Here is a 13838-nt window from a genome sequence, read left to right as displayed (position 1 = left end):
AGTTAGTAGAAACTTTACTCGGTGTAAATCAGGCTCTGCTGGAAAATGTTTATCAATATATACTTTTTGATTTCAACATTTGGCACCGTGCAAATGGTTCAGTGCAAATAGCACATATTCAGCTTATACACAACTATATCAAAGAAAATCCAATCTCTTTTTCAAATTTGTTTGGAGTTGAATATTTTATACGGGTAATTGAACTTTATTATGGAAGTGTTCGAGTTAACCAGGAAAAATGTTTGTTGACAGATCAGGGAGACTTGAGAAAATCATTACTAGGTGAGTTTTAAAGTTTGATTATATTGAGTTTCAATTAAACAGGGGATGTTTTAATGAAACAGGAGGGGAAAAATGTATTTAGTGTAGTTGTTGTCTACTTTTTTTAACTCCTTCAAACCCAAATAAGCTGCTTTTTTAATTTACAATTATGTTTTATAGATGAGTTTATTTTTATATGCAATTTTTAAGATTTAATATTAGGGTTGGTTAAATATTTAATGAAATTGGTACCAAGCAAAGAGAATGTCGCTTTGGCAGTGTCTTATATGAGTTGTGTCTCAAATTCTGAGTGTTTGGATGAGGTTTTAGATTTAGTATATAATCTAGTTAAAAACTCAACTGAAGTATCTGTGCCACTTTGTACATATTTAGCAGGTGTGTTTATTTTTTGTTTTTTCTATATTTATGCTGTCCGCAAGACATACTGAACAAAGAATTAGAATTTTCAAGTAGTTGGCTCAGATAGCTATATCTACTTTTTCTTAACTGTTCTTAATAGTAATATTATTATTTAGTATTTAAGTATTGCATTTAATTTTAAGAATAGTTTTTTTAAAAATCTTTCATATATATTGTTTATTTAGTGATGATTTCGGAAACCTTTCCTTTTATGTCATTTTTGAATAATTTTTGACAAAAGGATTTAATAAGAGATCATTTGCAGAAATAAATTTATATTTTGTTCTATTTTTTTAACAATTGGTGGGTGCTTTGCTTTGTTTCCAGATTCTGGGTGTTATATTATGTATCGATGGCTGGTGCATGATATATTAAATGAAACACGTTCAAAGATCCTAAATATCTATATTTACATGATGAAGTTTGGAAAGCTTTCTGAGAAATTAAAACAAAAAATAGTTTTGAAAGACTTATTTCCTGCCATTGGGGAACTCTTGTGTAAACAAGAAGTTACAAGAGATGTTGTACTGCTTCTTCTTAAATTGGGTGTTTCAGTCAGTCTCACTGAAGAAATGAAAAATGACATTTTTTTTAACTATCAAATCATTTTATCAGTACTTCGTATTTGTCAATCACTTCCTATATTTATAAAGCTTGAAGTTGCCATTAAGGTTTGTTAAATTACTTTAAACAATTGCATTTTTTTTTTTTTTTTTTTTTTTTTACAATTGAGATATGTGTTAAAGCTTCTTATTTTATACAATTACAGGTAAATCATTCATTAAAATTGTATCCTCAGAGTGCTGTTAATTGTGCAAATATATTTGCTTGGTATGAGCCTATTTGGATATTAATAGTGGCAAGTTCATCTGATGCAAGTACAGTCATCCAAGAGGAAGATTTAGTATTTATAACAATTGACATAATACATTCAGTGATGTGGAATGGAGTTAATGGATCAGATTTACAAGCTTGGACTGTATGATTTTTAAAAAAATATTTACAAGTATCTTTAATGTTTTATACAGAGTGATTATATAAGGGTTGTTTTTTATACTTTGTATTTGACACCAGGTCTGAAATATTGTTGACACTAAATGTAAAAGTCTAAATGTAAAAATAAAAAGCCCTATTTGGTATACAAGACAGAGAGCTCAAGACAAAATTAAGTTTTAATTCTTAATAAATGCTTTATTTTTGCCTCATTAAGTATTTAACTAAACTTAATTTTTTTAGAAAAGAACCGAACCAATTACTTGTTTGCATGAATTATCGTCACGATTTACTTTTATTCAGTCTACTTTGAAAATTGAACGCCAGCTTTATGAAAAGTGTTTGTTAACAGCTGCAATGGCCCTCAAAGGATCAGTTCAATTATATGTAGTTGATTCACAAAATGCAGAGCAAATGTTGAAGCTTGTTGAAGATTTTCTCACTAGTTTTGGTATACCAAAAATTGAATTTTTTTTTTTTTTTTTTATCTAAAAGATAAAAAAAGATGAGTTTTTTACCCATTTTTCGTTTAGAAGTTAAAAAAAGTTGAAGTGGTTAACTAAGAGTTTTCAATTCTAAAAATCTAAAAAAAAAGAAAAGTTGTCTTTGTGAAACTTAGTGTTGATGAAAAAAAGGTCTGATATAGTTTAATGATCCTAAATAAAAGATGCTGTGTCATAAATTGAGTAAATATTTTACTTTTGAATATCACCAAGGATGTGTAAGTTAATTAGTAAAAACTTTTAGGAATTAAAATCATGTTATGATGTTACCAGTATAAGTTAAAGATATTTTTTGGCTGTTTTTTACACTATTTTCATAAAATTTAATTTATCCTAAACATAAACATTACTTAGCTAAAAATATGTTTATTTTAATCTACATTAAAAATGTTTTTTTTAGTATGATCATTTAAATCATTGAGAGTCATGTTTGATGATCTTTTGATGATAATTATGTTTAACAATCTTAATTTTCCATTTTTATTCTTTTTGTAGAGTTTACTGGTGACGATTCTGAAAAGTGGAGTGTGCTGGTAAGAAAATGTTTCAAGCAAAGAACCAATGAAAACATGAAAAAATCTGATTAGCTTATTTTAGATTTTTGAAAATCTAAAATACGCTAATCAGATTTTTTCATGTTTTCATCGGTTAGTCTTCTTTTGTTGTTATTTTGGTGTATGTATTTGTGTAGCCTGTAAACATTTTGTAGCTTTTTTTTTTATTATTACTAACCTCTTTATTGTGCAATTTTTATTTAGTAATAGTCTACAAATGAGGTACTGCTAAACACTTGAAAAGTCATATGCATTATCTTTTTTTTTTTTTATTAGTTGTCTTTTAATCATTCTGTTTCAGCTTATCCAAAACATTTTTGTGTTACTTGATGCAATGGGAGCTTGGCAAGACAGTACTGAGAGTGGCAATGAATGGCCTGAAGTTTTGCAAACTACTGAGAGATTATTATACTTGGCTTTCCAACAGACAAGCTCTAAAGAGATCCTTGAGACTGCTAGCAGCAGACTTAGCCAATTGCTTCATAAGCGAAAATTACCTAGTTTTGCAGAGGTTTGCTACCAAGTGTATCATTTGCATGATGTTTTGGTTGTACTTCAAAAGAATGGTAGTTATGTTGTTTACATTAGTATTATAATATTTTTATTTGATATTATTGAAAAATTTTGCATTATCTTAAGGTATTTGGTAACAGATAAAAATATAAAAGTTTTTACCAATTGTAAAGAAAATGTTTAAGTTATGAAAATATACCAATGTTTTAATGCTTGCAATAAATGGGTTCTTTTTTTAAATAATTGATTTCTGCAATAGAATCATTTTTTATTTAATTGCTTTTAGAGATTTCATCAGAGCTTTTGTTATTATATCTACTACAATGCTTTGAGAATTATACACAGTATTTTTTTCATGATGATAAGCTTTCAGATATCCCCCCGTTACTTTCAAACATTTTTAAGAAAGATTTTTTAGTGTACATGGCTGAAGAGCAATATGCTTCGTTTCTTGAGTCAATCAAACATATTGTTGTAAAGTTTGAAAATGATACTTTGTAAGTTTTTTTGTTTAAAAACCATCTTTTTATCCTTCTCTTTTCCTTTTCCTTTCATGGTTCTTACAATAAAAATGAAGCATAAAATTTACGTTAAACATAAAATTTGACTCTTAAAATAGAGTAATTGTGTGGATTTATCAACAATAGGAATCAACATTTTTAAAATAGTTAAATTAATCGATCATTATAAAAATAATAGATTTAATGGTATTAGGTTAATGAATAGTTTTATGCTAAATTATATGATTTAATTTCATTCTTGCACTTTTTTCTGAAGTTCTTCTTCATCATTAACTATTGGCAAATTGTGGATGAACTCATTGACTTCAATGTCATCTTCTATGCAGAGCTATGGTCACCTTATAGAGACTGCTCTTCAGGAATTCAGCATGGTGATTTATGTCAGTTTTGATGAACAGAGAAGTGAAGAACTGATTCGTTTAAAAAACTATGAAAATGCATATAGGCAGAAAAATTCTATCACAAAGAAAATATGGGAATATCAAAAGCGCTTCTTAAAGAGTGAAAGAGGAGCTTGGAAGTTGAGGTAAGACCTTTCTTTTTTTTTAAACATTTTTAAAGTTTTCAGGGATTTTTTATAATATTATTATATTTTTATATTAATATATTTTTTTTTGTAAAACTGAAACTGTAATCTTTTTTAATTTTCTTTTTTAGCTGGATTTTATTTAGTAAAACAAAATCTCTCAGCATGTAATAAAATTACTGCACCTCTTAATAGTTTAAAATTGATTAAGTAAACACAATAAAACAAAATTACTTTCTAGCAATGCTGCTGATCGTCATTTTAAGTTGTCAAACACAGAAAATCGCTATCGTATGCGTTTAAAGCTCACTGAAAATCTAAAGTTTAATTCGCACAAAGATGCTTCAATAAAAAGGGATTTAATAGGTATTCCAGACATGATGAAGACATTATCAGTTAATGTTCCTTTATCACATGCTCCTGAAGTTGATGATGCTGATGTTGTTGATGATGATGAAGTTACTTCTGTTTCCCAAGAAGATATATCAAGGTAATTATTATAAAATCCATCACCAATATCCATCTAATATACCTAACACTGTGTGTTTCATAAGTGTAATATGAGAAGAAAAAGTTATGTTTTTAAAATTCAAATTAAACTTTGTGTTATGTTCTAGCAACATACACATGCTAGGTGCAGACACAGGAACTACCATCTATACTTCCAATTGCCATCTTATTACATTAATGGATATTGTTCAAGGTCACATTGAATTAACACCCACACACCTATGCTTTTATGATGACCAATATAATGCTGTTGATTCAATCTATGACTTTAAATTTGCTCTTGAAGAGTTGAGTGAAGTTTATAGTAGAAGATATAACCTACGGAAAACAGCTATGGAATTTTTTTTGTTGGATAGATCAAGTTTTTTAATTAACTTTAATACAATTGTGGTGAGTGTAAGTTACAAAAGAGATAAGATAATTGATGATGATGATGATGATGATGATGATGATGATGATGATGATGATGATGATGATGATGATGATGATGATGATGATGATGATGATGATGATGATGATGATGATGATGATGATGATGATGATGATGATGATGATGATGATGATGATGATGATGATGATGATGATGATGATGATGATGATGATGATGATGATGATGATGATGATGATGATGATGATGATGATGATGATGATGATGATGATGATGATGATGATGATGATGATGATGATGATGATGATGATGATGATGATGATGATGATGATGATGATGATGATGATGATGATGATGATGATGATGATGATGATGATGATGATGATGATGATGATGATGATGATGATGATGATGATGATGATGATGATGATGATGATGATGATGATGATGATGATGATGATGATGATGATGATGATGATGATGATGATGATGATGATGATGATGATGATGATGATGATGATGATGATGATGATGATGATGATGATGATGATGATGATGATTTTGTTTACAGGAAAAAGATTCTTTCTACAAAAAACTAATGGCAACTCGGCCTGTAAATCTCTATTACAGTGGAATACAAAATCCATCACAGCTTTTAAGAGTAAGTAAAGTTATAATAGTTATTTCAGTTTTATAAGTATATAATAGTTATTTCAGTTTTATAGCTTGAAATATATTCAGATTTATAGTTTAAAATGTATTCAGTTTTATAGCTTGAAATATAGCTTCAGATTTATAGTTTAAAACTTTCATAACTTAGAAGGTAGCTTGAGTAAATATTGGTTTTTTGTTTTTTTTCTGATTGAAATTAGCAGAAGTATTTAATTTTCTATAGGCCTCTCGGTTAACCAATAAATGGGTAGACCGTGAAATATCGAATTTTGAATATCTGATGCATTTAAATACTATATCTGGGCGGACTTACAATGACTTGGCACAATACCCAATATTTCCTTGGATTTTAGTGGATTATGTTTCAGATAAGATTGACTTGAATGATGAATCTGTATACAGAGACTTGTCAAAGCCTGTTGGTGCTCTCAATGAAGAAAAGGCTAAAGAGATTAAAGAAAGGTATTTCTATAAGATTTTTTTTGTTCTTAGGAGTACTTTAAGTGCACTGGTAAGATTTTATGCTCTTGGTAATAGTTTGCACTAAAAAGGTCCAGGCTGAAAGTTTTATATTTTGCAATAAGTTTGCACTGATCTTTAAACAGAAAATAGACTAGGAGTCTGAATGCCAGTGTTAATATTTTTCAGCAGTTTTTGTCCTTTGAAACTTTGCTCTTTTAAATTCTTTGAAGTTTAAATGAACACTTGCTACTGTGAGATTTACTTTCTATGTAAAATTCAGAATTTTCAGTACTTTTAGTAGGCCGATGTAGAAAGTTGTAAGATAATTTCCTCTCAGTAAAGAAAGATACTTTTTGTATTAACTTATTGATGGTGTATTGATCTGTATACAAGTTTTTACTTACCACTCAAACAGGTTTTTACCATCAACACATAAACCCCTTTCTTTAGTGTTAATAAAATATCTATCAAAAATTGTTTCACCATTAACCCCTCTTGGTAGTTTAAATGGTGGTTACAGAGACCTTTTAGTCTTATGTGTTGCTAGGTGATGTGTAATGTAGTTGCTAAAGAATGCATTTGGTTCTCTTAACCACTATTGATATATTAATAAATAATTCAACCATCAAATAACATTTTAAAAATGTTGTGGTACTTTCACGGATGTTTTCACATATATTTTTCATTCATTTTGTTTTATTTTTTTACTTTTTTTTTTGGGGGGGGGGTTTCACTAGTCTTAGAAGATTTTTTCACTTTATGTAAATTTACCTATGAGCAAGACTGGAATTAACATGTTAACTGCCATGGCTATTTTCAGAAATCTGGCCAAAAATGACAACTTGATTTTATCACATATTATTAAAAACTCTAATTCTAGTGGTCAGTTGAAAATCAAAAAAACATAAATTTTTTTTAAAAAAAAATGGTCATACAAATTATCTTGTAGTTGGCTTCTGTTTAATTGTAGCTGCACAAAAATGGCAAGTAAACACAGGTTGAGATAACTCGTAGTTGGGGTCCTTGAAAAGACTGCAATCTACAAGTTATCTCGTAGTTGGCAGTCAATGTGTTAACGTCTATAACAAAGTTTTACAGTCCCTAAAAAATTATTTTACTTTTAAAAATAAAAAGATCATTTGTTATAAAGTATATAATATTTGGCATTAGGAGTATTCCTCATAGTAGATTAAGTATGTTTATTTGAAGTTTTCTTTTCTATATCCTTTTTTTTTTATCAGATGTTAAAATTATATTTTATAATTATAACTTTATTTAACTACAAATTTATAATACTCTAGTTATTCAATTTAATACATTTATATGTTAAAAGCTGTTATTCATGTTAGCATATATATATTTGTTTGAAGGTATGATACGTTTGTAGATGTCAGTGGGCTAACTCCAAAATCACATTATTTTACTCATTACTCAAACCCTGCAGGTGTTTTGCATTATATGCTTCGAGTTGAGCCATTCACTAGTCTCCACGTAGAACTACAAGGTGGAAGGTTTGACTGTCCGAACCGTCAGTTTTACTCTATTTCAAACTCATGGAATGCTGTAATGAAGGGTGTAGATATAAAAGAACTTATACCAGAATTTTTCTTTTTTCCTGAGTTCCTAATCAATATGAACCAGTTTTGTTTGGGAAATCTGCAAGTAAATATTTGTTCAACTTTTTTGTCTTTTTTTTTTAAAAAAATACTTCAGATTATTTTTTTTAAGTTTACTTTTATGATTCTACTAGTAATATATAATTTTAGGATGGTACACCAGTGAATGATGTGGTTTTACCACCATGGGCTAAAGATGCTTACAATTTTGTACACATAAATAGACAAGCTCTTGAATCAGAATATGTATCAAACAATCTGCACTCTTGGATTGATTTGATATTTGGATACAAACAAAAAGGAAAAGAAGCAGAGAAAGCATTAAATATATTTAGCCATTATTCTTATGAAGGTTTTCAAAATTATAATTTTTTTTTTTATTATTATTTTCAGTCTTTTAATTTTTGTGCTTTGCAACTGTCACAATATGATGCTGCATATCTAATTTTTATCAATCTGATACCTGTTAGATTGATTAAAAATATTTATTTTGACAAAGACTTGTTTTTGCATTTTTTGTAATTTTTTATGAAAATAAAACCTGCAAAAGTTATTGTTTAACAACCAAGCAACAGAATGCAATATTTTTTTTTTTTTTTTCATATTCTAAAGTACCGTAAAATGAGAACCAAAGAAGACATGGCCTGAAATCAATTTGGACATGGGTTTTTATTTAATTAAAAAAAAAATTGTTCTAAGATAAATTCTACTTCAAAATATCATATTAAATTATAATTTGTCATAAGTTTTTATGGAACCAAATCAAAATAAAAAATAAAATAAAAATAGAATAGCATGAATAACAAAATTTAAAATACCCCTACATACTGTTTTATAATCTCTGACTCTCTTTTTCATTAATGTTGCTAAATTGTTGAAAATTTCTGTTTAAATTTGATTAATTCATAATCCAAATAGGTTCAATTAGATTAAAATATTCTGTTTAAGTAGGCCAGAGCATTAAACATTTTTTTCTTTCATCTTTGTGTTGACTATGTAACCTTTGTCTTGCATTTAAGTTACAGTGCGATGTTCTTCATTATCTCTACTGGATCTCTATCTTATCTAGAAAGTCTTGAAATAGTTTACAAAAGAAAGTCTTGAAATAGTCTACTTGAAAAATTCTCTACAAATAGTTTTGGATGTGTCAAGTTGTAGAATATTTATCTAGAAAAGTTTGCAATTCATAGTTAATGAATCTCCATTGAAAGGTATTGATAATTGGTAATATGGTATTGTTTGCATTTTATAGTGTTTAAAAAACTTATTAAACATTATTATCTTCACTTCATAAAATAGATAATGTATATTATTTTGCCAAAGTGATAACAATAACCAGACCAATGCCTAACTTGGCCTAGCTGCTTCTAATTGTCATGAATCCTGCCTTCAGACACCCTGTATTCAGTGTTGTTGTGTCCCATTTCATATTTGTAATATCAAAAAAATCTCTAATATCAGATCAGTGATAACATATCCAGTATTCTCTGTTTTTTTTACAAGGCTTCAAATATCTTCAGTTCAAGTTTCCTTCTAACAACTACAACTAGATGCTCCACCATGCATTAGAGCTACATAGTGTAGGCATCAACATAGAATCCCACTGGAAAATAGACAGTTTTGATAGAAACTTTGGAATTAATATCCAGCATAAGTAAATAGCAACATAATAACTAACATAAGTAGCATAAGCATAATAACTTGGGAATTATTCCTGTTAGGGAATATTTCCCAAGTTATTATGGTTATGCTACTTATGTTATGCTACTTATGTTATGCTACAATTGAGTATTGATAAAATGTGTAAATTGAATTAGAATAAACAGGTTTTAGACAAGAGGTTTTATTAAGTTTTATATTGAAAATTTTTCGTTGTAAATTGTTGAGAAATCAGCAATTTTTAGTTTTAGTTTTTCCAAAAGCATATCTCTTCAGTATTCTGTTGATCAATTTTGTAGGTGCGGTCGACTTAGATGAGATAAAAGACCCTAATTTAAGAGAATCTACTGAGGGAATGATAAATAACTTTGGGCAAGTACCAACACAACTTTTAAAAAAGCCTCATCCAAAGAGGAAAAAGCTACAAGACGTTGATTCTGGAAAACCAAAAGTTGTGTCTGACTTTGCAGCTGCCACCTTTTCACTCATTGAGGTTTTGTTTTTTGTTTTATATTTCTGGGTTTAGAAAGGGTTTTATTTCTGAGTTTGAAGATTTTTGATATGTTTTTAAGCTTATTGCTTTAAAAGTTTATGCATACAACTCCTTGCACTTAAATTAATAATTTTACAGATCTCTTTTTTTCTTCAATATTATTGCTTAAAACAAGTAGTTCTTTCTTTTAAGATTTTACATCTAAATGTAAGCTGTTTTTTTTAGATATCCCACCATGCAGCAGTCATTTTTATTGCCACAAGTAAACCTCGTGAAAGAACAATTCTCTATCATGCTCTTCCTGATCCTTTATTGAGCATTCATTCAAATGCTCTGTATGGTATTCATTCATGGTTGCCACATGCAGATTTCAATCGAAATCCTCTATCATTTACTCAGGATGTGAAGTTGAGGTTTTAGTTTTTTTCTTGCTGCTTAAATTTTTTTTAAGAAATGACACATCTTTTTTTCTTTCCCTAAAAAAATTTCAAAAAGTAATTAATACCATTAGTAATGCTTTTTTGCCTTTAAAAAATTGTTTCTGTTTTGATCTGCTTTAAAAATTAAGAGAGGCAAAAATTAACTTTTATATCAATATTATGAATAAGAATTGATATTATTCATTATATTGATATAAAAGTTATAGTCTATAAAATATAATTTATACAAAAGCTGATGTGATGAAAGTTTTAAAGTGAAAAATACAAAAGCTGTTGTGATGAAAGTTTTAAAGTAAAAAATATACCTTTCCTTCTACTCCTTCTTTTCCTTCTTCACCTTTTTCATCTTCATCTTCGCTAAAAGTGTAATTTACATTTTGTGTTAGGTTATAAGCATTTTTCTGAAAATATTTTATTACTATAGTTGCTTCATAAATAAAATTAAAAACAGCATACTCTGCACCAAAGTCAACATAGTCATCATCAGAGCCTGGAGCATCATCAGCCAATGTTTCGTAGTTTTCTATGACAAAAACACACTGAAAATGCAGTTTTCATTTAATAATAATTTGTAAAAGATTGTAAAACAAAAGTTTTCTTACTTAATTTTTTGCGTAAAATTTCCTGAACTGCCTGGTAACACTCAATAGCTTTTTCAATATTTCCAAGTGTATGATGCAACCCTCCCATACTTGCGTTTGCCTTTGTTGCTCCATCCAAATCTTTCAGTTCGTTAGCAACCTCTAAACGTTTTTGATTGAACTCAATGGCTTTTTCGTAGTCCATCATCAACTCATAAATGTTGGCAATGTTGTTATACAACCTTGCCATGCACCATCGTTCACCTCGTTTTGAAGCCAGTCCAAGAGCTTGGTTGTAATATTCTAATGCTTTTGCGAACTTCCCGTTCATTTTACAGATGACGCCAAGGTTTGAAAAGGCTTGTCTCGCTCTCATGTCGTCTTTCTCTTCGACACTTTTTTCCAACTGAAGAACAGTTAACTCCTCAAATTTTTCGAAGTTTTTAAGTTTAAAGTATGCTAAAGCTCTATGGCTGACACAGTCTAAATGTTGAATCACTAATGTACAGTCTAAATTTTGTGTGTGTTCATAACATAAAAAGCTGAAATATTTAGAATTATTGTAATACATTGTTTTTTTAGTTTGTTATGGCAATGAGTAAGATTTCTTCTCTTACCCAGTACTTCTTTAGTTTGATTGAAATCCTCAGCTTTCTTTTGGTGCATTTCAAGGTATTTCAGCTTTCTTCTTGTGTCATCGGGATCTTCCAGGTTGAAGCGATAGTCGTCTGGGTTGTTATCAACTTTCTCATATGTCATTGCTCTTACTTCATCAAGCGTCTTAAGAAAAATTCTTGACATCCCTTTAAGTTGACTATTTCAAAGTTCTGTCTCGTAAAATTGATCTTGAAAAACTTTTTTAGTCTTGTTTTCTTTGCGGTATTTATAAACTTTGTTTGTAAAGCTGTTTTTTTTTTTTTTCGTAAAGCATTACAAAATTATGTTTAATAAGCTACTTGAAAACAGTATGTACTGAATGCTGAATAGCATTTCATGAATACATAAAAAAATATACTGTTGTGTTAAATTATTCATTTGTAAAAAGTGTTCGAAGCCAAGTCAAACACTTAGTTTCTCGTACTAATACTCTTTTTCTTTTAACTTTCTGTAATATTATTGATGATTATTAGTTTTAAATTCATTTTTGAACTCATACGTCAAGGTATTTAATTTTTACAGCTCTACACAGCGAGCTCTTCCCGGGTGCTTTTCTCAGTCCGTACGATTATCATCGCGTTTATTTGGTTTCACATCTGATGGCCGTTTAATGCTTTCATGTGGATATTGGGATAATAGCATTCGGATTGTGAGCACAGAACGCGGAACAGACACGTTGAAAGCTTGTGTTTATTTTCATAATGGTAGGTCTAACTTTTTTTCTCTCATCTTTTTGTTTAGTTAATTTATTGCGTACTATAAAAATTTTCTATTTTACAGACGTTGTAACTTGTCTTAGCATCGATCCAAATGGTTCTCACATCATAACAGGATCAGCGGATCATACTTCTGCAATTTGGAAAGTTGATCAAATCAGTGGGTTTTCTTCTGGGATCTCAGAGAAGCCACTACAAATTTTATACGGCCACGATGCTTGTTTATCTGATGTTGCAATGTGTCTTGATCTGGATCTAGCAGTAACAGGAGCGGTGGTAAGATTCTTATGTTCTCTGTTTATTTTTAGTTCATCGATTATAATCAAAAATTCATATATGTTAAAATTTATTTTTATAGGATGGCGTTTGTTTAGTACATACGGTCCATAAAGGTATCTACATGCACACTTTGAATACTAAAAATATCCAATCGTCAGCCACAGAAGTTGTGCAAATTAAGCTATCAGAACAAGGAAGAATAGCGGTACTTTGTGACTCGCATCAATCATCAGAAGTGAGTCACTCTGTTTACCTAACAGTTCCCTTTCATATCTTCATTTTGTTGGTACTTTTTGTTTTTTCCATTATAAATATTATTTAGTAATGTATTCACTAACAATGGTGATATGTGATAATGGTGATACATGGGCGTCCGCGAAATGCTATCGGAGTGGGGGAAAGGGAGACTGTTTGAATATGTATATTATGAAATCGGAAGGCCTTATTTTGTGGTTTTAACAAACAAGAACCGTTTAATTGTTATGATGCTAGTATTGTAAATATAAACAGGAATTACTACAATAACATCATAGAAAAAACCTTTTTAAACAATTCTGCCGAAAAGGTTAAATTTCTTCAAAAATCTTGTAATCTTGAGGGGCAAAATCTACTAGAAAAATTATCTGAAAAATACAGTTTGAAACATTTTCAAGTATAGCCATGATTAATATTAATAAAAAATTCTTTGGATTTCCAGTCGTTCTCTCTCCCATCCACCACCCCACCACCCATCCTTTTTTTTAATTATTTTTTTTCCCTTATGGACGCCTAAAAAAATTTGGTGGTAGGCGATGATGAGAGATAAATAGTATAGGATTTTTTAATGTTTTTTAAAAACATATTTTCAGGCTTCACATTTCTTGTGCATGTACAGTATAAATGGCGCACTACTTTGTATTATATTCTTTCACCAAGTGGTTTCTGACATGATTATTCTGAATAATTATCTTATCACTGGCAGTGAAAGTGGATCTTTACAGATAAGAAACGTTAACGAGTAAGATAAGTTTTTCTTCTCTTTTACTTCCAAACAAATTATGTAATAAAGTTTTAAACATTCAGTAGAAGACGCTG

The 13838-nt window shown here is 29.3% G+C and overlaps 2 protein-coding genes across 4 annotated transcripts in view; one reads left to right on the top strand and one right to left on the bottom strand.

Moving 5' to 3' along the window:
• The window catches only part of LOC145186207 (neurobeachin-like protein 1), a 36590-nt gene that overhangs the window by 22325 nt on the left and 427 nt on the right, over nt 1–13838 (top strand). For 2 of the 3 annotated variants that reach the window (XM_090097010.1, XM_090097012.1), the window contains exons 21-41: nt 1–282; nt 484–657; nt 1009–1352; nt 1451–1660; nt 1918–2125; nt 2673–2710; nt 3033–3297; nt 3531–3741; nt 4022–4291; nt 4533–4781; nt 4909–5191; nt 5761–5850; nt 6085–6323; nt 7694–7985; nt 8090–8291; nt 9898–10091; nt 10317–10504; nt 12292–12473; nt 12550–12761; nt 12844–12999; nt 13613–13761. The exon at nt 1–282 is cut by the window's left edge and continues 254 nt beyond it. In XM_090097010.1, coding sequence (XP_089953136.1) covers nt 1–282; nt 484–657; nt 1009–1352; nt 1451–1660; nt 1918–2125; nt 2673–2710; nt 3033–3297; nt 3531–3741; nt 4022–4291; nt 4533–4781; nt 4909–5191; nt 5761–5850; nt 6085–6323; nt 7694–7985; nt 8090–8291; nt 9898–10091; nt 10317–10504; nt 12292–12473; nt 12550–12761; nt 12844–12999; nt 13613–13761 — 4438 coding nt within the window. Of the gene's footprint in view, nt 283–483; nt 658–1008; nt 1353–1450; nt 1661–1917; nt 2126–2672; nt 2711–3032; nt 3298–3530; nt 3742–4021; nt 4292–4532; nt 4782–4908; nt 5192–5760; nt 5851–6084; nt 6324–7693; nt 7986–8089; nt 8292–9897; nt 10092–10316; nt 10505–12291; nt 12474–12549; nt 12762–12843; nt 13000–13086; nt 13762–13838 lie in introns of all 3 variants that reach the window. The other variant, XR_016455366.1, reaches the window with a different exon arrangement.
• On the bottom strand, nt 10131–12086 carry LOC145186208 (uncharacterized). Its single transcript, XM_080062319.2, has 5 exons — nt 11730–12086; nt 11134–11595; nt 10988–11054; nt 10837–10888; nt 10131–10567 (listed from the first exon to the last, which is right to left on the bottom strand). Exons 1-5 carry the CDS (start codon nt 11911–11913, stop codon nt 10538–10540), a joined length of 795 nt encoding a protein of 264 aa, XP_079918445.2. The 5' UTR covers nt 11914–12086; the 3' UTR covers nt 10131–10537.

This window comes from Hydra viridissima, unplaced genomic scaffold, assembly GCF_058129835.1.
Source record: "Hydra viridissima isolate aposymbiotic clone 2 unplaced genomic scaffold, HvirCarnegie_v1 scaffold_9, whole genome shotgun sequence".
NCBI classification, from domain to species: domain Eukaryota; kingdom Metazoa; phylum Cnidaria; class Hydrozoa; order Anthoathecata; family Hydridae; genus Hydra; species Hydra viridissima.
This window is presented reverse-complemented; position numbering and strand designations above follow the sequence as displayed.

What these genes read in the sequence shown, in the direction of transcription:
- LOC145186208 (XM_080062319.2), bottom strand. Translation starts at nt 11,913, where the DNA reads ATGTCAAGAATTTTTCTTAAGACGCTTGATGAAGTAAGAGCAATGACA. An exon ending in TCAAACTAAAGAAGTACTGG is followed by an intron (nt 11,596 to 11,729) that starts GTAAGAGAAGAA and finishes TTCAACATTTAG; the next exon opens with ACTGTGTCAGCCATAGAGCT. An exon ending in AAGAAGGAGTAGAAGGAAAG is followed by an intron (nt 10,568 to 10,836) that starts GTATATTTTTTA and finishes AAATTTTTTTAG; the next exon opens with GGAAAGAAAAAAAGATGTGT.